The sequence below is a fragment of the Vanessa tameamea genome, chromosome 21, assembly GCF_037043105.1.
Source record: "Vanessa tameamea isolate UH-Manoa-2023 chromosome 21, ilVanTame1 primary haplotype, whole genome shotgun sequence".
Taxonomy (NCBI): Eukaryota; Metazoa; Arthropoda; class Insecta; order Lepidoptera; family Nymphalidae; genus Vanessa; species Vanessa tameamea.
In genome coordinates this window covers 1,038,570-1,061,115 of record NC_087329.1, presented here as the reverse complement: position 1 = coordinate 1,061,115, position 22,546 = coordinate 1,038,570, and the positions used below count along the sequence as shown (strand labels likewise).

Genomic DNA, 22,546 nt, shown 5'->3' with positions numbered 1-22,546 from the left:
ATTAAGACTGCTTAGCATTAAGACTAACTTTCTTAATAAATATTTATTCAAATTTTAGCAAGTAGTGTAGTGGTAGTTCCCGTTCGAAATTATTTAGCTTTACATATAGTAGAGTTTAGAAACTAGTATTGCATAGTACTTATTATTCATCCGCTTATCACATATTCTACCGCCAAACAGCAATACTCAGTTTTGCTATATTCTGGTTTTAAGGGTGAGTGAGCCAGCGTAACTATAAACGCAAGGGACCTAACATCTTTATTGCCGCGGTTGGTGGCTCATAAGTATACGATACTTATACTAGGAATGGTTATACAGTTTTTTTTATTATAGTTCTTACAGCGCCAATGTCTATGGACGGTGGTGATCACTTATCAGGTGGGCCACCTGCCTGTTCGCCCACCTATTATATAAAAAAAAACCATTAAACATGCTCATACAATGGCTTGCTAGAAAATTCAAACGTAATTTATTTGTGATGAACCCAGAATAACAGTCGAAAATTTGTGATCATTCAGTGTGCAATGAAAACGCACTGTATTTATAATTAAACACAGAGTTATATTTTAAACAATATGCGCCGTTCATAGGTATTTTTTTATTAAATAAAACAATGCCATGTACCATACGATCTTTATAATATCCTGGGCTGACTGATCTCCCTTGAGAATGGCCGAGAAATAGGTCTGGAGAACCTTAATCATCAAACGTCACCATCCTCATTGTCTCATTACTTGCAAAATCGTCTCATAAAGAAACGACGACGATTTACCCTCAAAAAAATACTTTACAGACATTTCAAGCGGACAAGTCCTCCAACCAGGGTAGCAATTGCCAGTTCTTCGACAACCGTAAAGCACTGAATCACAAGACACTTCCGCCTGCTTTCGATCTGACAGATCTAATCGAAGCCGGGGAAAGATTAAAGGCATGTCCGTTTTACGCTGCCAGAGACATGGCATCTGGTGCCAACATAGTCCTGTGCCCTTACAACTATCTAGTCGATCCTGGCATTCGGAACAGTGTAAGTTAAAGACATTTAATTAAATTGGAAAAATATGGAAAATTATTATTATAAAATAACTTTTGAAAATCCTAAACGTTTTGTAGCCGACTTCAAAAATGTCATATTCTATTTGAGAAAACTTCTTTTATAACATAACCATGAAATTAAAAATAAATTTAAATTATTATAATTTAACTACCTTAAAATAAATAATAATTATTATAATCGCCCATATTCAATTTATTCCTTTTTTTACAATTATTTTTGTAATAACATTAGAATATAAGTTATTACAAATTAAATTATATTTGTAATAACTTATATTCTAATGTGAAGAGGCGCGTCATCGTGAGAGAATATATGTATGTATACACACAACACACACAAATACAACAATGGTCATAGACACCGTAAGGCGAATTAGATACTGTGTAAGAGTCGGAATTTCAATAATCGCTCAACTCGCCTATAGAAGTTCTAACTTCAGAAATAAACTTTCAGATGCAAATTAATTTACAAGATAATATTGTGATCATTGACGAGGGACACAACATCGAGGATATTTGTCGCGAGACAGCATCTTTCGACTTCAAACTGCATCACCTCCGAAGCGCAATCAAGGTACCCACTACATTTTACATTAACAGTCTGTAAATTTCCCACTGCTGGGCTAAGGCCTCCTCTCCCTTTGAGTAGAAGGTTTTGGAGCATATTCCACCACGCTGCTCCAATGCGGGTTGGTGAAACACACATGTGGCAGAATTTCGTTGAAATTAGACACATGCAGGTTTCCTCACGATGTTTTCCTTCACCGCCGAGCACGAGATGAATTATAAACACAAATTAAGCACCTGAAAATTCAGTGGTGCTTGCCTGAGTTTGAACCTGAAATCATCGGCTAAGGTGCACGCGTTCTAACCACTGGACCATTTAACATTAATATTGGAGTTCGCGGGTGTACACGTGAACACACCTTACGCTCTACGCCGTAACGGAATTTCAAGACGACCGCACAGATCGAACTAAAAACAACATAACCACACTCCAATATCCTCTAAACCACTGAATGTTATGTAATTGAATTACAAAACCGCAAAAAAAAAACAACAACAAAATTATATTTTACCGACCCAGTATTTCTAATCAAACTTAGGAGCTTAGAATGCTCCACCGTACAAGCTAATCTTACGTTTTTAATGTGTATAATCAAATAAGCTAATTTAATCTCACTCGGTGATAGGACTTTGTGCAGCTCCGAGACTGGTACAAACCGTCTGAGCAGATTCCACCCACTCGTCACAAATTCTACAGCAAAGGGGAATACTTAGTATTGTATTCTGGTTCGAAGAATGATTAACATGAACCCGAAACATTACATACTTAGCGTCCTTTGTCTATGTCTGGCGGTGACTAACTACCAACAGAAGAAACCTTTGCCAGTCCCTTGACAAAAACTAATATGCAGATCGTCGAATAGAAAATCGCATACCGAAACGATCCTGGACGATTACGAAACGATTAACAGTCAGTTCTGTTTCTGAAGTTACAGATGCTAATGTTTATCTTCTTTTAGGAAATGGCAGCTGTAGCGGCACTGCGCTGCGGCAGCCGGCACATGATATCGCACATCGACTTTTTGCTGAACGTTCTGAAGAAATGGGAACAATGGTGCGTATATTTTGGGATCAGTGAGAATAACGTCCTCCCGACCGCTTTCATGGCGGCGAATCTTTAAAGAGACCAGCATACATTTACATACATACATTAGCAGCCTGTAAATTTCCCCCCGGTGGGCTAAGGCCTCCTCTCCCTTTGAGGAGAAGGTTTGGAGCATATTCCAGCGCACTGCTCCAATGCGGGTTGGTGGAATACACATGTGGCAGAATTTCGTTGAAATTAGACACATGCAGGTTTCCTCGCGATGTTTTCCTTCACCGCCGAGCACGAGATGAATTATAAACACAAATTAAGCACATGAAAATTCAGTGGTGCCTGCCTGGGTTTCAACCCGAAAATCATCGGTTTATATGCACGCGTTCTGACCAATGGGCCATCTCGGCTCATAGAGCTCAAAGAGACTAGCAAACTACGCAATGTATGTTGTAATGCAAGTTTGTGCGCTCATAAAAACACAGGTGCCTTCTATTTTGTCTAAACCATATAAGGCTTAGACAATATAGAAGGCACCTCCGATGGTACACCAAATCCGATGCGACCGAAGACTCTTACACGTCGCAGTATGACTTTTATTTTTAACTTCTTAAAAGGACTTTTACAGTTATATTAAGAACAGTCACTTTCGGTTTTATACTTTTTAAGGATATATTTTGCTATCGTTCGCAACTAACTTCGTACTGACATTTTTGGAGTTTGAAGAATTATCAGTTCAAGAGTGTTGCCCGATAATATAAATTATTGTTACAGGTTTGAAAACCAAATCCCTCTGATAAAAAATGTAGTAATAAACAATAAGGAAGCCATTAAACTCTTTGAGATGGAAGCGTTTGTGAACACTCTGAACGAATACAACATTGGAATGGATCGGTACAACGGTAAATGATAGGAACTTAACAGTTTGCGCCCCAACTACGCCCGCGTGTAAGGGAGGGGGGGGGGCTTACGTATCCTATATGCTTTAGTGTCAACATGTATGTTAAGACGTGAACGCGTTACAAGAAAATAAACTATCGTCTCTAGTTAAGATTTAGAAGTGATTTGTTACGAAAACATAACTATCATATATAAAGGGCGAGTTGGCGCGAAACTAGCGCGAGATTCTACAGCCAAACAGCAAAACGACATCGTTGTGTTTCGCTTTGAAGGCTGAGGGAACTATAGGCAAAAGGGACATACTGTCTTAGTTCCCAAAGTTGGTTGCGCATTGGTGATGCGAGGAATGGTCAATGTTTCTTACAGCACCAATGTGACAACTTGCTATCAGAAGGCCCATTTGCCCCCTACCTACCTATATCATAAAAGTAATGCCGTGCATGATGGCGCTATTCTCTACTCCAGTGTGTGAGCTGAATGCTATATATTACAATAATAATAGTAAGGAAATTATATTTATTTTATCAACGAAACACAACGACGTTTCAACTTCTCTCAATCCATATTTATTTCTTATATATTTTTATTTTGGTTTGCAGGCTTTAGTAAAAACGTCTTGGTGTTTTGTAAGAAGTTGCGTGAGGATCCTCGGTCGTTACTGGGAGTGACGCAAAGTACTGGCTCGCTGCTGGAGTCACTTGAAACTGTGATGGGTAAATATACGTTTTTTATCTTTGCTTCTCTTTCGGATTGACATCCGAATCCGGCCAATATTTTTTGTGCAGTTTTTTTAGCCCAATTGTTAGTTCATACTAAGTTCATACGTTTTGACTTCCTCGTCTTGAATCTAATATTAAAAATGTCAAAAATTTTTGATGTCCATATGATGGAATTGAAACTTGGACTACGTCCCCGATTTCGTCGGGTACTTTGGGATATACTCGAACAACATACATAATAATATGTTATAATGAATAACAACAGTATGACAAAATTAACAAACAGATACGGCTGCAAAAAATCAAAGGTTTTTTAAAACTTTGCCATAAAATCATAATAAAACTTCAACTTCATAAAATCAAAACTTCTGAATAAATATACACGTGCCGATTTTCAGGTTACCTATTCCGTGACTCGTGCAGAAATATGAAACACTTTATACCGGCGTTCGTTCGGAAAGTAGAATTCGCGAACGAGAACAGGTCATGGCGGAATTCACAATTTGAAAAGGTAATTTTTTAGCTTATATACAGAAGTGTACAAGATGAATCTGCGCCAAAGTTTTGGCACACTTTGGGAGCATCTTCTTCAGGTCAGTGATCAAATTGGGGGGTATTAAAAGCACAAATTTAACAAATCAAAACGACATCATGTTGGCCCGAATTTATCTTTTATTTCCTAGAAAATCTCTTCTCAATCATATATCAAAATTTAATTAAAAAATATATATATAGATCTGAGATGTTCAACTATGACTAATAAATTATAAGTTTTGTACGCAATTTTATGGATTCAAAAGCGAAATAGTATCACTGAATTTTTATGTGCTGCATTTCATCTCGTGCTCGTGAAAACATCGCGATAAAATTGCATGTATCGGATGGAAATCTGACACATTGATGAGATAAAGCCTTAGCCCAGTAGTGGGACATTTACAGGTAGTTAATTTTAAGACAAAAAAGAAAAAATGTATATGTTGCAAGCGGCTAAGGATGACAACGGAAAATCAAAGGTAACCCGTTTCATTATTACAGTACTTACCATCTAAACGATTAACAGTCCTTATCTATAGATTCTTATCAATTTAAAGTTTATCGATTATAAATATCAGCAAATAAAACAATGTGAACCGCTATTAGATTACCTAATTTAAAAAAAAATTTGAACACATGATGGCGACTTTGTCATGATTAGCCGAAACAAACAGAGAGACAGACAGACAAAAATTGTTATTTTGGTATATGTACCGTGTATACATAGGCATTTAGCAAAAAGCGTTTTTTAGGTTTTTTGTAAATAAATTACATCTACAACCAATACATTTTAGAAAACAAGGAGATCACCAACACTAAAAATGGGTTTAGTGGTGTAATACACTTTAAATGGTTACTCACAGGCACGAAGCGATTAACGATTTCATTTCATTTTATCATCCCAATTTTATTTGGCGCCAGCGCAGCATGTCTTCTTCCATACTTCTCTGTCTGACGTGATCTCACAAGTAACATTCTTCCCGGCCATATCGTATTTCCCACAATCCATCCATCGTTTCATTGGTCGTCCCCTACCTCTATATCCATCCACGTCTACGCTCAAGACCTTCCTCAGAACATGATCCTCATTCCTCCTCGATTTTATTTATAATCTCATTAATATGACAAAGATAACATGACACACTTATTAGTATTTACCTTTTGTTTCTACGATTTCAGTCAGTGAAGAACGAACAATATATTCTTCGCCTCATATGCTTGAATCCGGCTTTGATCTTCGCGGGACTGCACTCAGCGAGGACCGTCATCCTGGCCTCGGGAACTCTTACACCGATGGACGCCTTGAAGGCAGAGCTCAACACTAGCTTCCCCCACACGATCAGCCCCAAGCACGCGATTTCCACTGATAGGGTTAGTGAGTTTTCGATTTTTTTTTTCAAAACTAGCGACGGGGACATGACTTTAAATCGGATATTATGAAGATACAATATAACGGACTTATATTAGAATGACCGAATCCATAACTTTAAGGAATAACAATCAAAAGAGTTTCGCGAGCTACCACACTCCTCAAATCATCATCATCATTACGATCTCGTCGCCCCGTGCTCCTCATTTCGAATAAGAACTGTGATGATGACGCAGTCCTGATCGATTTCGGCCACGGCGCCCTATCTCAAGACAAGCCGGCCAACTGACACATTATGCTGCACAAGTGTGCGCGCAACTACAGGTGCACTCTCTATTCCCCGACTCCCGTAACCCGATGCGATGGCAAATTCGACTCGACCGGAAAGGATTCAGGCGCAGAACCAACGGCTTTACCTGCTTTCCGGGGAAAGCCCCTAAAAAGTTATATATATTAACCCGGGACCTCGGGATCTATATTATTTGGTATTTTCGTATTTTACTCAAAACGGGCGCGCAGGTGTGGGTGGGGGCGCTGGGCGCGGCGGCCTGCACGCACGCGGCGCTGCGCGCGGCGCACGCGCAGGACGCGCTGGGCCGCGCCGTGCGCGCCGCGTGCGCCGCCACGCCGCACGGCGTGCTCTGCTTCGTGCCCTCCTACGACCTCATTCGAGTGCTGCGCGCGAGGTCAGTGCCGACGCCGGCTGCGCGGGGCCGAAGCCTCCTATCCCTGTCGGGAAAGGTTTTGCATCTTATTCGACCGCGCAGGTTTCCTCACGTTTTCCTTCACCACCGAGCACGAGATGAATTATAAACACAGATGCACGTGTGAAAGTACAGTAGTGACTGTCTGGATTCGACCTCGACGCGACCGGAGAGAGGGATAGCAGAATAATGTGACTACCTAAACGTCACATTGGTGAATTCATCCATTATAATAAAAATAAGCTCTTACACGTGTCCGTGAGCGTGTCGGTGAGCGTCTGCGTATGCGTGTATATTTGATGCTAATGAGTATGACGTCATCAATACGTTGCTAGATGGCGGGACACCGGCCTGTGGGGCGAACTCGAAGAATTAAAAGACGTATTCATCGAAAGTACCGATGCAAAGAAACACGAAACCATGATGCAGGTAAAGTAAACGATCAGGTGTTGTGTATTTATCTGAGTTTAAATAATGACGTGTATGCGAACGTCCAATGTATGTTTTGACATTTGCGTAGTTGCGTAGAACAATAGTGAAATTGTTCAAGACAAAAATACAAAAGTGTCCTATGTCATATTGTCATTTATTCGAACCGCATGTTTCATAAATGTGTGTAGTTTCTATTTTGATTTCATTTTTGGAACGTGATTCTTTAACGCGGCTTACAGTAGCGTGAACTGGCAGATATAATTTAAGGATAAATCGTTACGCCGCTTCCGGGCGCCCTTTCCCTCTCATTCTTTTCTCTCCTTCTTTTTTTTATTTTTAATAAATAAAAGCCTGGGCGTTTTGGTTAAACTTCTGCCGTGTGTCTGTGTCCGTAAGAGGAGAGGTCTTGTTTTACTCATAACATACACAATACAGTCAGGAGCACACATTCTTGTGTTGGTATTATCAGGGCCGGGTGTACCATATGGCTTTTTGTGGCCCAGGGCCCCGTGGATTCAAAGGGGCCTCAGCTAAGTCAAGTCAAAGTCAAAAATAGACGATAATGCGAAAGAATTCATAACTTTATTAAATTAAACAGATCGTATGGTTTGCAGCCCTGCGAGTCCTGCAATTAATCAAACCCCTTTAATTGATTTAATTCAAGTCTACGTGCAGATATGTCTTAGGTGGGCCCCTAAGTAGTGTTAGCCCAGGGCCCCCTAAACTATTGGTGGGTATTGGGTATTGTATATAATAATAATTACACTCGAGGGTAAATCTACAATCTCAGTTGTTATACCTCACACTTAAGAGTCACCCCAAACAAAACAATAAGTTTTGATAATATTATATAACACCGTATATAATAGAAAGAGACGGCGAAAACTGAGAGGGAGAGGTCGCCTGGGGGGCTCTTTTCTTTTTTAACGCTTTTTTTGTAAAAGATCTAACCGCATAAAATAAAAAAATATAAACTCTACACACATTTATAAGACATGGACGTAGCGTGCGACTCAACTTACGAAGTTACATCACACTCCCAAGTTATAACCGCTCAATATTCGTAAGTCACGATGCGCAGATAAAAGGTACATTTTATCAAGAGATATTCGTCCGGAGTCTCCCAACGTGGCCTGTGGTTGCAGGAGTACGTCGAGAGCGCGGAGAGCCGCGGCGCGCTGCTGCTCAGCGTGTACCGCGGGAAGGTGGCGGAGGGCATGGACTTCCGGGACCGGCAGGCGCGGGCCGTCATCGCGGTGAGCGCGCCACCCCCACCACTAATTACACCACCACCACTAGTGTCATTTTATAAATAGTTTGTCTCACAGAAACCGCTGGATTTGTATAGCATTTTTTTTATATAATCGGTATGCGGACTTGCAAATGGGCCACCTGTTGGTAAGTGGTCACCACCGCCCATAGACATTGGCGCTGTCCGAAATATTAACTATTACATACGTTGTCAATGCGCCGCTAACCTCGGAAACTAAGATGTTGTCCCTTATGCCTGTTGTTACACTAGCTCACTGACTCTTCAAACCGAAATACAACAAAAATAAGTATTGCTGGTGATGGCTGAATACCTGATGAATGTGTGGTACCTACCCAGACGGGCTTGCACAGAGCCCTACCACCAGTGAAAGTGCCGTAACAGGTTTTGTTTACATACAGATAATGTAGAAAGAAATGAGAAATATAAAATTTGTTGTTACTTCAAGTTATAATTATGTATATATTCTGTGTTCAGATCGGTATCCCGTATTCTAACACGAAAAGTATAGATGTGATGGAGAAAAAAAAATACAATGACAAGTATTCAAGAGGCAGCAACGGCTCGCTGCTCGGAGGCGGCGAGTGGTACCGCGTGCACGCCTACAGGTAAGCGAGCAATATGTCCAACGAGCTCAAAAGTCGTTGTCTATGACTACATCTTGTTGTCTTTGATTTGATCATTATTTTAGTAGATTAAGACATTCATCTTTTTTTAAATAATTTTCACTTTAATCATTCCTTAGTCAAGCGATTCGTTCAAATAGAATACAGACATTCAGCTGCTATGCTAGAACTTAGTTAAGAACAAATAATATTTTATCTACTTATTTAACGACTTCAGCTACTCGTTGGTTTTAGGGCACTAAACCAAGCCTTAGGGCGCTGCGTGCGGCACAAAGACGACTGGGGCGCCCTACTGCTGATAGATTCTCGCTTTGGAAATCCACATTACAGGGAACATCTGTCCTCTTGGGTGAAAAGCTTAGTGAGTATTCAGAATAAAACAACAACATACACACACATACAAATATATTCATAGACACGCGCACGCACACACAAACACAATCTTAAATCTCTGAACCCTAAACAAAGTCATACTAAATGTATGTTAATATACGATAAATTACCATCGTAATCATTTTAGTTCACAGCTGCCGTTTTGTTTTCAAATCAAATATAATGTGTCATTTTTATTTTTTCAGTTCAAAACTAACGACCATTCATTCGAGATTCTTGAAGATTTAAAATCGTTTATGGATAAAATGAATCGAGACGACACAAAAACTACTTAAAAAGAATGTTTAAATATGTATCACGGGCATTTTATTATTTTTTTAAATTAAAAAAAAAAGAAAAATCCATATTTGTTTCTATTTATTTTATTTATTATATAATTATATTTATTATATGCTACGGCTCTTGTCTTCGAGTCCTGAAACAAAGAGAGTTGTTTAATAAAATGGCAATACAGATACCCAGCGTCGTCGCCAGCACTTTATGTCTGGAAATTATGGCATATGTATAAAACATAACCCCATATATGTACTGTAATATAATTTTATAGCTAGAAATATGTCGGTACAATTTCGAAGAATATCAATGTTTTAAATGTGTTTTTGAAAATACTTCATCTAAAAGGATTAAATTGGTAATGTAAGTGTTTTTTTATGTCATGACGACAAGAGGTCACCACTGCCCGTAGACTACGGGCCTGTAAGAAATATTAACCATTCCTTACATCGCCAATGCGCCACAAACCTTGGGAACTCAGATGTCACCTTGAGCCTGTATACTGGGTTGCCATCCTTCAAATCGAACACAATACTTAATATTCCTGTTTGTCGGTAGAATATATGATGTGTGTTACTTACGCAGACGGGCTTGCACAAGGCCCAATCACCCAGTAAAAAAAACGTATTAAAACTCGCCATTTTCATTAGATAGATAAATCAATGTTCGGGCTTCTGCTTATAAGTTAAAGCATTTTTGATAATACGTAGCCAACGAGGATTTGGTTACAAAATTATATGCACTAGTTCCTCATTTTTGAATTTTGATATATAACATGGTTCTAATAAAATTGTAATTCATATATACGATTGTATATATTCATTGCATACCTTTGCTTGCAGTCGACATAACGTTCGTGTCGCTTGAGATGTGAGACGTGCGGAAAAGCCTGTTTGCACTTCTGACACGAGAACGGTCGCTCGCCCGTGTGGTATCTGTCGGAGGATATATTACACTTTACATAAATATATAACAAAAGAACATCGTTTCTAATAAAACAACGTATTTCTGTGGTTATAACGAACTTACTTTATTTAAATGAAAAGATATCTACATCTCTCCAGAGACAAGAAGTGTGTAACCATAGATTATAAGCTACAGATGACACTAGGTTGCTTATTTGATGTTACCATTTGTACGGGCTGTCCGTACGTATGTGTAGAAATAAAATTATTATATAAAACTGTAAGATATATATTTATAAAATAACTTAGTCTGTAATGAATTTAATGGCGGATTGCGAATGGTGAGTTACGCGCAGTGCTCCTGATGACCGATGGCGAACTGATTTATAAAATATAAGCGTAAATTATAAAAGTGAAGTAATTAGGTTACAACGACAATGCAGCCTAAGTACTTAATTGTACGCGCTTGCTCGTACATATTCCCGGGCGGGAAAGATGAGGATTAGTAGAGGAGATGAGATGCTGAGATGATTACAATGTGATTATAACAAACTTACTTAAACTAACATGCACTTCTTGATTAGTAATGATTAACAAGATGATTGCACATTTTTATCAAAATCTAAATTACACAGTAGAGTTGTTCAAATATCCATGAGGAACAATAAATCAAATCAAAAATATTATAACAATAAAATTAAACCCCTTTTTTATCGTCATTTTGAAGAGTTGAATTAAATGTAAAACTACCACCGGTTCACAAAGTAGATTCTACCGAGAAGAACCGGCAAGAAACTCAGTAGTTAGAGTACAATTAAATGATATATTCCCTGTCTAGAAATCAACAAATATTAAGTCCACGCTTTTTGATGTATTTTTTTAAATATAGTCTCGTGTCGAGTAACATGCTTATTTGTCGATCACATTTGGATGAACTTTAATTATTTTGATAGGCCAAGTTAATAACAAGTGTGGAATTTTATTATATTTACGAGTACCGTGGCCCAGGAAGGATGTGTTCACTTTGCGAAACTAGTTTATCCAAGCCACGAGATGACAAAAGACAATTCAAACCGCTATATCCCTGCGTTTTAAATCTGTAATATCTTCGAAAATATTCATTTAAATCACACGCTGTAAAGGGCCATATTGATCTATATTAAATGCACAACGTATTTAAGGTACTTAATTGGATAAGGATTTGTGCTGTATTGCTTAAAAACACTTCGAAAATAAGCCGTTCATAAATTATGCAGTATGAAAACCGTTTCAATATCCTCACCCAAAGCAATGTACCGTAAGACAAAATGAACCATATGGACTATGGAAGTAACCAAAGTATACTAATCGAGCAATAAACATAATTTAGATCCCATGTTAACGATGTAAATATTGGTCGAGTGCTATTCTCGATGGGCGGATTCTCTCGTAAAACACTTATTAAAATGGGAGGGAATACCTTTTATGGACGACCAGGTCACATTTCTTGTAGAATTTCCTGTCGCAGCCTTCCGCGTCGCACGCGTACGGGGTCAGACGTTCGTGATCGCGTTCGATGTGGTTTTTGAGCTGCGAAACGAAAAATTGATTTGCCTACGAGAGGGCTCACCTTACAGCTTTATTTATGAAATACAAATTGTGAACTATTTAAATAAGTAATGAGATTTTTTTTCATTCTTTCAAAGTCATTTTATTCAAAAGTTATGACTGGTCATCATGTAAGATTATTAGAAGAAAATCTACAGTGTGGTCGGAATGTAGATTCAACAGAATAAATTAAACACAGTAGTCTCCCCGTTACCCCTTTGGGGTTTGGTTATTATTATTATTTGTTGTTATTTTATTATTGGTTGACAAAAAAAGACCCGGTAAGTTCCTCTCCGGTCAGGTAGCGTTTAATTTGACAATTAGAAGTGTAACGCTTCTATATCGAATAAAGGAATTCGAATCCGAGTTGGAGTTCGAAAATCCTAGAGCTGATGTATTCGACCGTCGCCGCCGCTGACAGCCAGGACGCCGCCAGGACGCCGCCAGGACGCCGCCCCCTGTGGAGCGAGTGCTCACCATCCAGGCGGCGGCGAAGGCCCGCGCGCAGCGGCCGCACGCGTGCGCGGCGCGCGGGCGCGGCTCGTGCGCGCGGCGCCGGTGCTTGTTGAGCGTCGAGCGGTAGCTGAACCGCGCGCCGCACTGCGCGCACGCGTGGCGCCGCAGCCCCGCCTCGTGCGTCGCTGCGCCGGGGGGGGGGGGGGGGGGGGGCAGATTAAATATCTCTCTATTGTATTGGGTCGGGACATTTCTGCACAGCCCGGTCCAAATAATCGGATGTCGCTCGTTATGGATTTCTAAGCGAGTAGCGCTTCGAACGTCGGCGAGGTATGTAACTGAGTGAGCTAATATTATAAATGTTAAAGTAACTCAGTCTGTCTGTCTGTCGGAACCGAATTTGATGAAATTTGGAATGAAGCAAACTTGAACTCCGAGGAAGGACGTAGGCTACTCTTTTGCCTAACTATAACCGATCCCTAAAACGCGAGCGAAGCCGCGGGCGGTAACTCTTAATATTATAAATCTAAGGTTTGTTTAACTTTCCAAAAGATGGAACACTATGTTTCAACAGTGGAAGCTATTGGAACATAGTGTATGTAACATAGTAAAAGATAAATTTTCGATCGTATTACCTATATGAGATTTGTAGTTATCTTTCTTTTTGAATATCTTATCGCACGTCGAGCAAACGTAAATAACCTGCTTCTTTGTCTTCGGTTTCGCTCTACTATTTCCCTTCTCACTCATTTCATTCTTCAACTGGTTAGTTTCTTCAATTTTAATAATTATGGGATGTGCGTTATCATAGGTTACATCAGCACCGGGCGCTTCCGTTTCAGTCTCAGCGTTCCCCTCACTCTTCGTATTAACAACATCAATACCTATGTTCAACATGTCAGTTAACTGTACTGCATCAATTTCACTATTTAAACTAATTATAAACATATCGTCGTCTTCGGTCGATATATACTGTACACTATTTTCACCGATCAATTGATTCAAATTCGCAGCTAAATTAGTACTCGCTTCTAAATCCACGTCACTTTCGAATATAGTTGCGCATTCATCGACAGCGACTGCTGGATTTTGATTAACCTCAGTCGTTTTTGTGTTCACGTCGTTCACGTTCAGGAGTTCATCAGGTAAATGTTCAGCCTTGACGTGGTACAGCGCGTTCATTATATCTTGATCCACACTTTTGCCCCCATCGGTGAAATCGAATAATATCTCACCGTTTTTATCGTTAACATAATCTATGTCGTTAACATTGAACGTGTGACTGTTATGAAAACTGTCAAAATCTAGATCGTTGTACAGGAGTTCATCGTCCAATATGTGCAATTGATTCATTTCTTTAAAAAATTCAATTTGCATCAGATTGTCGTATGTGTTTACGTCGGATAGGCTTTGATGGTTGTTATAATTGTGTACTTCCTGTTGACTCATCGTCATGTAGTCATCCTCAGCTGATAATATATCGTCGACAATGTTGTCTTCTGTTCTATTCGTATCTATATTCACTTGGCTCGTTTTGACATCGGTATCTGTGTCTTGCCTTGGATTCGTGTGTTGTCTGTAAGAATATTATTAAAATAGTATTACTGAGTAACATTCAATTAAAGTTATCAGTTCTCGATATGTGGCAGAACAAAAGTGCGCTATTGGGCACTATTAAAAAAAAAAGAAAATCACATTAAATTTTCTATTTTTAATGCATATCATATATATAAAATATGGAAGAAGAAGACATGCCGCGCCGACCCCAGGTAAAATTGGGATAAGGGCAGGAGGAGGAGGAGGAGGAGGAGAAGGAGAATGAGATGATGATGATCATATATATAAAGCGTAGAATTTTTTCCCTGCTCAAGTGTATTTCAAATTTATCAAAAAAAACATCATTGAAGTCAATGTTATCCTAGAGCTGACGTATTCGACCAGACCTACGATTCTGTAAAATAAACTCAAATTAACCAAAAGTGTCTCTGTAGACATCATCCATAAAATCTCAACTAACATTATAAATGCAAAAAAAAAAAAAAACAAAACTTAATTCATAATAGAGCAATTGAACATTGTTATGCTTACAAAACTTGGTTTGTACAAATTGTTTATACAGTTTGTTTATTTGTTAAACTTTCACATCTTAACCTCCTAACCAATCATCAGTACAAAACAACATTTAGAAAGTACTAAACTAACAAGTTAAGTCCCAGCTGAACTTCTATGATAATCTTTTGTTAGTTTCACCAATACGAAGTTTAATGCATAACGTTTATTTACCTCACACAATGATCCAGTAAAGCATTTTTATATTGAAATGTCGCTCCACATATTCGGCAATAGTTCTTCCTTATATTTTCATTGTTAACATTTTCGTTACTGTAGTAGGCGCAGTTTTTTTGATGACGCTTTAACGAGGCTACCTGAAATATGAACAAATACAGAAGAATTAATAAATGTTACAAACTCATATTGTGAAGTCTAGATTTTAATTTGACAGTGCACAAGTGAATGCACAAACAGACACCGTCCCTATTCACTGGCATAGCACTGTAGATGGAATGGAAACCCAACATGAGCAGACCAAAATCTGGCATAGGAACTAGCAATTTTTCTATATGAAGTTCTTAGAGGAACTTTGAATTGATGGTAGGGCTTTGTGCAAGCCCATCTGGTTAGGTACCACTCAGTCATCAGATGTTCTACCACCAAATAGAGACAGCAATATATAGTATTGTGTTTCATATTCAACCATAAGGGACATAACATGTTAGTTCCCAAGATTGGTGGGACATTGATGACTTAAGAAATGGTTAATATTTATTAGAGTCAATGACTATAGGCGATGCCCATGTCTATGGTTGGTGACAATGTCTATGAGCGGCTAAACATCAGGTGAACCATTTGCACAGAAAAAAAAAAAAAACAATCACTTTCATTGGTAAAGCCCTGGGATTTGAACCTCAAGCCCAGTCCATTTAAGTTAGCCACTACATCGGAGTAACAAGACAGTCAAACCAACTTTTACACTCATAAAACTTCATGAGATAATTTAAAATAGTTTACTTCGACAACAATCATCTTTAAAAGTAATATCATAAAATAAAAAATTATAGAAATAGTACAACCTGCGTGAACCTATTGTGACAACCTGAACAACTGAAGGGTTTGTCCTTACTGTGCAGTAACATGTGTCGATTTAAATTCGATTTATGATTAAATTTCTTATCACAACACAGACAGGCGTGTGGTTTAACATCTGTAATGTATAATAATAATTCATTAGACAAGCATATGAATATTAATTTGACATACCATTATAGAAATTAGAAAAAAGATTTTAAAAATACAACAACTATAATTTATCAAGGAACCACTTACCATTGTGTAAATCTTTATGTTTCTTTAAATCGGAGGGCTTCTGGAATGATTTCTCACACTCGTCACATTTGTGAGGTCTGTTAATTAATAAAATATAGTTATACTTAGTTATTATAAAATAAATAGCAACAATTTACTATTAACATATTTATTTTTATATGCAAATAGAATACTATACCTGTAGTCTAAATGTTTAGCAAACAGATGTTGTTGTAAGCGCCAGAGAGCTTCAAAGGACATGGAACACTGAGGGCACTTCCAGACACGTGCCAGAGGTTTATGCGTCAGACTGTGCTTCATAAGATGCTGTTTTGTGGCAAATTTCTGATTTGGACACTTTTCTATAAAATTTAGGCAATAGTTATTTACATATGAAGTTTTTAAACTATATAATTATTATTTTTTTATTTAAAATAAACTTAATAAACACAATCTAACATGGAGGAGTGCCTTTGAGAGTAAATACATTTTACATAATTTAAGCAATTAAAAAAGTTTTGGATTTTATGTACAATGTTGTATTATTGAGAAACGTTATGTATTGTTAGTTGTTATAATGAGTGGTAGGTTGGAATTCATTGAATGTTAATGATTAAAAAAGTATATTAATAACAAAGTCCCCATACCACAAATCCATAGATTATCCTTGGAATGTACTCTTAAATGTCCATAATACTTTTTTGCATTATCAAATCTCTTCTGACATATTTCACAGTGTAAGGTTGTAGGCCCATTTAAATCAGGTTCTTCTAAAGGACCATCAGAAGATAAAAATTGCGCAAGTACATCGTCCGCAGCCAAAAGAGCACTTTGCGAAGGGAGTTCGTTTTGAAAGTCATAATCGCATTCCGGCACTTTCCTATGAAACACTAAATCCGATGTCTCTGAATCAACGAACTGTAAAGTACAAAATTGTAATACGTAAGTTAAACCCAAATATCGATTAGTTGAAGATATAGTGCTTAAACCTACTGGTAGACTGAAGAATGACATGTTGGGCTCCATTTTAAGTCTTCTATAGTTTTATTTAGAAATCACAAACTTCGACAATTTTGATTAAAGTTTTCATTAACAATAAATAACATTTTGTAAATCTTTTCAATACAACATTACAAAGGTCTTTGACATTTCACAATACACAATAAATTGTAATTTGACAACTATCAGATGACAAAGTGTTGCCTTCATATATTTTTAATGAAATACAATCATATTACATTACGTTGCAACGACAAACCCCAATAATGTGGCATAAGAATAAATGATTATGTTCAAAATGAAGATGCATTCATAATATTTTTATTATTAAGGTTTACAAAGTGATGAATCGGCCAATAGTAAAGCTTAGCCGTATTTTTTTTTTAGATTATTATTTTGAAATCCTAACCAAAACAACATAGACGAGAGTGACTAACCTTCTAAATAATCAAATGAAACAATTAAAAGTAAAATCATTTACAAATATACATAATTACTTAGCCTTGAAAAATATCTTACCAAAAGGTAAAACAAGTAATATACCATATTTATTTAAGCCTGTATTTTGTTTTAAATTATTACTTGATAGTTGATTCTTGATTGTGATAACACCAAACGATAAGATAATGATAATCTTTAAAAAACGAACAATTAAACATGTTAAAAATAATATATTTTTCCAGTTTATAATTGTTTTTATTACATTATCTTTCAAAGTCAAGCTCAAATAGTTGTGTCAAAATAATAAGCCTCAATTCTATAAAAAATTTTGAAATGTGTATTTTGTTCGTTTATAATGGAGCCAATGATATTGAAAGCGATTTTAGCCTCATCCTTATATCCAATAGAGATGAGAATTATTCCCGCCCCGCGCAATGTATGGCTCCCTGGAGCGAAGACCCTTGTGTGTATGGAGGTATATATATGTATTTTTTTATAAAAAAATACTTAACCGATCAGAACAGTGAAGCGTAATTATATAAAAAAATATATTCAAATTCCCTTTATTAAATGTTTTAGAAGTATACATTATAAGCAAAACCAAAATTGAAAATGTTGATAAATTGGCAGGAATTTATAATTATTTGTATCGATAATGGTTATCATGGTAAAATTATTATAGTACCTTCCTTTTCTATAGGTAGAGATTTAGAAACTGGTTGTGAGAAAGGAACATGGCTAGCTATTAGCTCAAAATATAAGAAAATTGGTTTGCTCTTAAATTTGCCTGGAGTAAAAAAAGAAAATGCAAAAAGTAGGTATATAATTATCACTCCACGTTCAATAATTATACTCTTTTCTTCTTTTTATTTAAAAAAAATTAAATATTTATTTTTTTCTCAGGTAGAGGCACTGTAGTAGCTGATTATGTAAAATCTAATTTGAAGCTGTTAGATTATATTGAATCAATTAAAAATTATACCAATAATTGTAATGAATTTATTTTTGTGTCTGTTGAGTTAGGGTATGTTTGAAATTATTTTTATTATTTGTTGAAATCATAATTTGAATAATATAAAATAATAAGTAGCTAAATCTTGATGTATATCATAAAACTAATAGATGATAAAAATACTTAAATATTTTTTTATTTGTTACAGAAATTCATTACCAGAAGTTAAAACCTATACCAATGCTACAAATGAAATTAATAAATGGTCTGACACATATTTAGGGTTTAGCAATAGTCTCCCTGATAAACCTTTAAAGAAGGTGCAATATGGCAAAAAATTGTTAAAAAATATATGTACTAAACTAAACAAGCTTAATACAAAAACTGAATTATTGAATGAATTAATTAGTTTATTAAAAAATCAAAAAAGGTTAGTCATTAAAAAATAGTCACTTCAAATAAATTATCTGTTAACAATACAATATATAATACATCAACTTTGTTGTTTTCCCTCCAAAAATTATATAACTTTTTTTTTAGAAATTTGCCTGATCTTCAGTTAGAAGAAAGACGGCCAAATATTTATGAAGAACTTAGTTCAATTTTTGTTAACATCCCAAAAGCTAGATATGGAACAAGGTAATTTTAAATACTATAACTAAAATGTTATATTATTACAAATTAATAAATTGATAATGAAATCATAGAAGATAGATAAAAATAGGAACTTGTTGATGAACTATTTTTAATTCTTTTTCAGGGCTCACACTATAGTTCTTGTGACTAAATCAGGACAAGTTGATTTAGTTGAACTAAGTTTGAAATCTCCCATTAATATAGAAAACCCAGAATGGGAGAGAAATGAGTTTCAATTTATTATTTAATAATGATGTTAAAATATTAGAATTATAAAAACTGTTGATTATTTCTTAATCTTTATTATTTACAAATCATTAAATGAATAAACATTTATAATTAACAAAGAGGTTTTATTTAAGAGCAATATTCCACTGTACTAATGGTACATTAATTTTCAATAGCAAACTGTTGGGGTAGAAAGAATTCACCATCTTGCTCCAAAGCGCAAGCTAAGAGTTTTGGTACATTTAATATTGTACCAGATAAGATGTGGGGGAACTTACTTTGTTTTTCTTCAGTATATGTGAACATAAGTCTCTTGCTTATAAAATCTCCGCTTAGAGCAATATTTCCGACTTCCATATAACTTTTCTGAGAGCTGGAATACATTTCTATTAATAATCTCAATGATTCCCATGCATTCAATTTATTTGCAGCAACATAATTTAGTCTGTAGTGGTAGCCAAGTGGAGTATATATATTTTTTATTAAATCAATAATATTATTTAGCATTCCATCAAGTTCTGTTTCATTTCTTGTAGCATTGAATATTTGAACAACAGAACTTTGGCTTACATGATGTAAGTTGTCCTCCTCCGTAGGTGATGGTATATATTGTCGACCCATGCTGAAATATGTTAATGGTAACACTTTAGCATACAAGACATTTTTTGCATGGTATGCAAAGAAGGAATATAGTGAACCACCTCCCGTCAAGTGCAATCGGCTATCAATATTGACTTTATTATCCTCATTGTGGTGTAATATGAAAGTAGAATCAGAATTTGTATGATCTTCTCCGCAGCCTTCTATTATTAAACTTTTAGAAAAGTCTGGATTAGAGAACTGGGTGTAATTGTTTTCTTTTAAAATTTTGCTAAAGTAAAATTTTGCTCCCAATTCAAATAATGCTGCATCACCTTTAAGATAATAGTTCTCATTTTTTGTAAAATGTAATAAATTTTTATCTTTACCAATTTTAAGATGATCTTTGTCGTTGTTAGGTTTTGAACCATGTTCATATATGATTTTATCTACGTCAGGTGTCAAATTGTGTAGTTTATTAGGTAGTTTTAATGCTTCTGTTATAGCTGCCTCCTCTGCCGACCATAGAGGTTCTTTTAATTTTCTTATATTTTCCTTTAACAAATGCACTTGTATTTTTAATTTCTCAACATTGTCACCCTCCTGTTTACTCTTCAGAAATTGTTCCAATTCTTTAGATACTTCTTGCTTTCTGCTATCATACTCCAATTTTCTTGTTTTCAACTCTTCATACACAGACCACAGATTCTCAAGTTTCAATAAATCAAATTGTAATTTACGTTTTTCAATTTCAGCTTTGATTAAATCTTTTTCTTTCATACGCTCATTGTAATCTATATAAGGTGTAATATAAACAAAACTATCAGTTGCCTTCAGACCATTAATAAACAGTGCAGAACATCTCTTTGATATTATTTTATAATCACATATTTTTTTGTTTAGAACTTTTGTATATAGTTTATGTAGCATTTTCTTCAACTTTTTTCTTTTTATTAGGACTTTCTTCGTCGACCTCTAGTTCAGTAATATCTGTGTTTTCTGAATTTTGAGTAACAATTTTTCGTTTACTCGGAAGTTTAAAATTTCCGTATCCAGCAGCTCGTTCGGAATCCTCTATGCTGTATGGTTCGAGTTCTAACGCTTTTAATCTTCTTTTATGAACTTTTGTTTTGAAATGTTCCAAAAGAGCATGATTATCTATGAAGTAACGCGCGCAATGAAGACAATAATGTTGAGCGGCACCCGGACGATCAAGATCTACTTCTTGATTGAGTAACTTCTCAGCATTATCTATACCAAAAACAAAAAACGATTTTGAAATAACCTACAAAACATAACCATGTGACGATTTCAAAATTATACAAACCATCCTGTAGATCTACATCAATTTGATCGAGGTCCTTTTTCCTATTCCTTACTCTCCAACGTTTTTTCAGATGAGTATCACCCACATGATACTTTTTACGCTTGTATGGCATAATATTATATTTACATCAATTTCCAGACGTTTATAGTCTTGTTGACAGTATTGACAAAATGACAATTGACAAGAGCCGAGCTAACTTGGCAAAAGTGTTAGCAGTAATGTTGCATATTGATAGTCCACTATCGATAGACTATCGATAGTTAAGGTATTAGCGATAGTATTGATAGTCTATCGATAGTATTAAAAAAACCTGTACTTTTATCCTTAACTATCGATAGTCCAAAACTATCGATACTATCGAAAAAACCTGTACTTTTAACCTTAACTATCGATAGTCCAAAACTATCAATCAATAGTATCAATAGTATCGCTGCTACCAATAGTATTGCTTACAGAGAGCTAGCGATATTATCGATAGTATTGCCGTAATCAATAGTATTGCTCACGGAGAACTGTCGATACTATCGATAGTACTATCGATATCCTGAATAATTTTTGAGGTTAACTATCGATATTTTTGCAACGCTGGCAGTGTATTAAGAATTAAGATAATATCTTTTTTCAATAAAAAAACGGCCCTAAATGCATGTCTTTTACTGACTTGTTAATTAATATTTATTTAAAAATAGAACTGCCACTGTATTTTAAGTTTAAAAATTGTAATGATAAATCGCAAATATTTTTTTCGTTTAAAAGAGAAAAAACGTAGGAATCATTAGAAATATATATTTCTAATAATTGTATTTATATTGATATAATCATTTTGTGAATACATTTCAATTATTGTAGCATGATAGTAGTGATAACTCAATGTTTTCATTTGATGTTGATAATACTGTTTTTTTATCATTTATTAAAGTTCCTAAAATTATGATTACCATTATCATTTAATCAAAAAAAAATCTAAAAACACAATAAACTTTATTCAAGTACTGTACTTTTATAAGCACTTTTGAATCGTTATTTTACAGAACTATATTAAGTAAAGTTACTAGGAGCTAGTCCTAGTAGAAGTCCGATTGTTTGTAGTCCAGTGACCGGTCCTAGATAAAACAATCGAGCAGAAATAGATGTTCCTTTTATTTATGGCAATAGGTACTTATGGGAATAGAGAAAGCTAATTTATCGCAAACATTA

At 35.9% G+C, this 22,546-nt stretch overlaps 5 protein-coding genes across 7 annotated transcripts in view; 2 read left to right on the top strand and 3 right to left on the bottom strand.

The window, feature by feature from the left end:
- The window catches only part of LOC113395913 (Fanconi anemia group J protein homolog), a 76,440-nt gene extending 66,524 nt beyond the window's left edge, over nt 1-9,916 (top strand). For both annotated transcript variants that reach the window (XM_064218303.1, XM_064218302.1), the window contains exons 7-19: nt 794-1,024; nt 1,508-1,627; nt 2,580-2,674; nt 3,431-3,558; nt 4,156-4,269; nt 4,674-4,786; nt 5,989-6,180; nt 6,698-6,864; nt 7,218-7,311; nt 8,460-8,570; nt 9,062-9,192; nt 9,445-9,571; nt 9,789-9,916. In XM_064218303.1, coding sequence (XP_064074373.1) covers nt 794-1,024; nt 1,508-1,627; nt 2,580-2,674; nt 3,431-3,558; nt 4,156-4,269; nt 4,674-4,786; nt 5,989-6,180; nt 6,698-6,864; nt 7,218-7,311; nt 8,460-8,570; nt 9,062-9,192; nt 9,445-9,571; nt 9,789-9,878 — 1,713 coding nt within the window. In that variant the 3' untranslated portion in view covers nt 9,879-9,916. The remainder of the gene's footprint in view (nt 1-793; nt 1,025-1,507; nt 1,628-2,579; nt 2,675-3,430; nt 3,559-4,155; nt 4,270-4,673; nt 4,787-5,988; nt 6,181-6,697; nt 6,865-7,217; nt 7,312-8,459; nt 8,571-9,061; nt 9,193-9,444; nt 9,572-9,788) is intronic.
- A 65-nt stretch (nt 9,917-9,981) lies between these two features.
- Nucleotides 9,982-17,347, bottom strand: LOC113403440 (zinc finger protein Xfin-like). The gene is made up of 11 exons (XM_064218304.1): nt 17,181-17,347; nt 16,835-17,105; nt 16,387-16,549; nt 16,209-16,285; nt 15,956-16,086; nt 15,108-15,250; nt 13,460-14,400; nt 12,846-13,009; nt 12,241-12,350; nt 10,707-10,811; nt 9,982-10,018 (listed from the first exon to the last, which is right to left on the bottom strand). Exons 1-11 carry the CDS (start codon nt 17,211-17,213, stop codon nt 9,997-9,999), a joined length of 2,160 nt encoding a protein of 719 aa, XP_064074374.1. The 5' UTR covers nt 17,214-17,347; the 3' UTR covers nt 9,982-9,996.
- Nucleotides 17,348-17,835: 488 nt separating this feature from the next.
- Nucleotides 17,836-19,489, top strand: LOC113403438 (transport and Golgi organization protein 2). 2 transcript variants are annotated; one of them, XM_064218321.1, is made up of 6 exons: nt 17,836-18,102; nt 18,328-18,445; nt 18,535-18,651; nt 18,788-19,009; nt 19,120-19,218; nt 19,340-19,489. In XM_064218321.1, exons 1-6 carry the CDS (start codon nt 17,961-17,963, stop codon nt 19,461-19,463), a joined length of 822 nt encoding a protein of 273 aa, XP_064074391.1. In that variant the 5' UTR covers nt 17,836-17,960; the 3' UTR covers nt 19,464-19,489. The 2 variants fall into 2 exon arrangements, with proteins under 2 accessions (XP_064074391.1, XP_064074392.1); XM_064218322.1 differs by lacking the exon at nt 18,788-19,009.
- An 8-nt stretch (nt 19,490-19,497) lies between these two features.
- Nucleotides 19,498-20,952, bottom strand: LOC113403437 (serine--tRNA synthetase-like protein Slimp). The gene has a single exon (XM_026643978.2). It carries the CDS (start codon nt 20,950-20,952, stop codon nt 19,606-19,608), a length of 1,347 nt encoding a protein of 448 aa, XP_026499763.2. The 3' UTR covers nt 19,498-19,605.
- On the bottom strand, nt 20,758-21,502 carry LOC113403439 (zinc finger protein 593 homolog). Its single transcript, XM_026643980.2, has 2 exons — nt 21,350-21,502; nt 20,758-21,273 (listed from the first exon to the last, which is right to left on the bottom strand). The coding sequence occupies exons 1-2, from the start codon at nt 21,459-21,461 to the stop codon at nt 20,942-20,944; spliced, it is 444 nt and encodes a 147-aa protein (XP_026499765.1). The 5' UTR covers nt 21,462-21,502; the 3' UTR covers nt 20,758-20,941.
- Between the last annotated feature and the right edge of the window lie 1,044 nt (nt 21,503-22,546).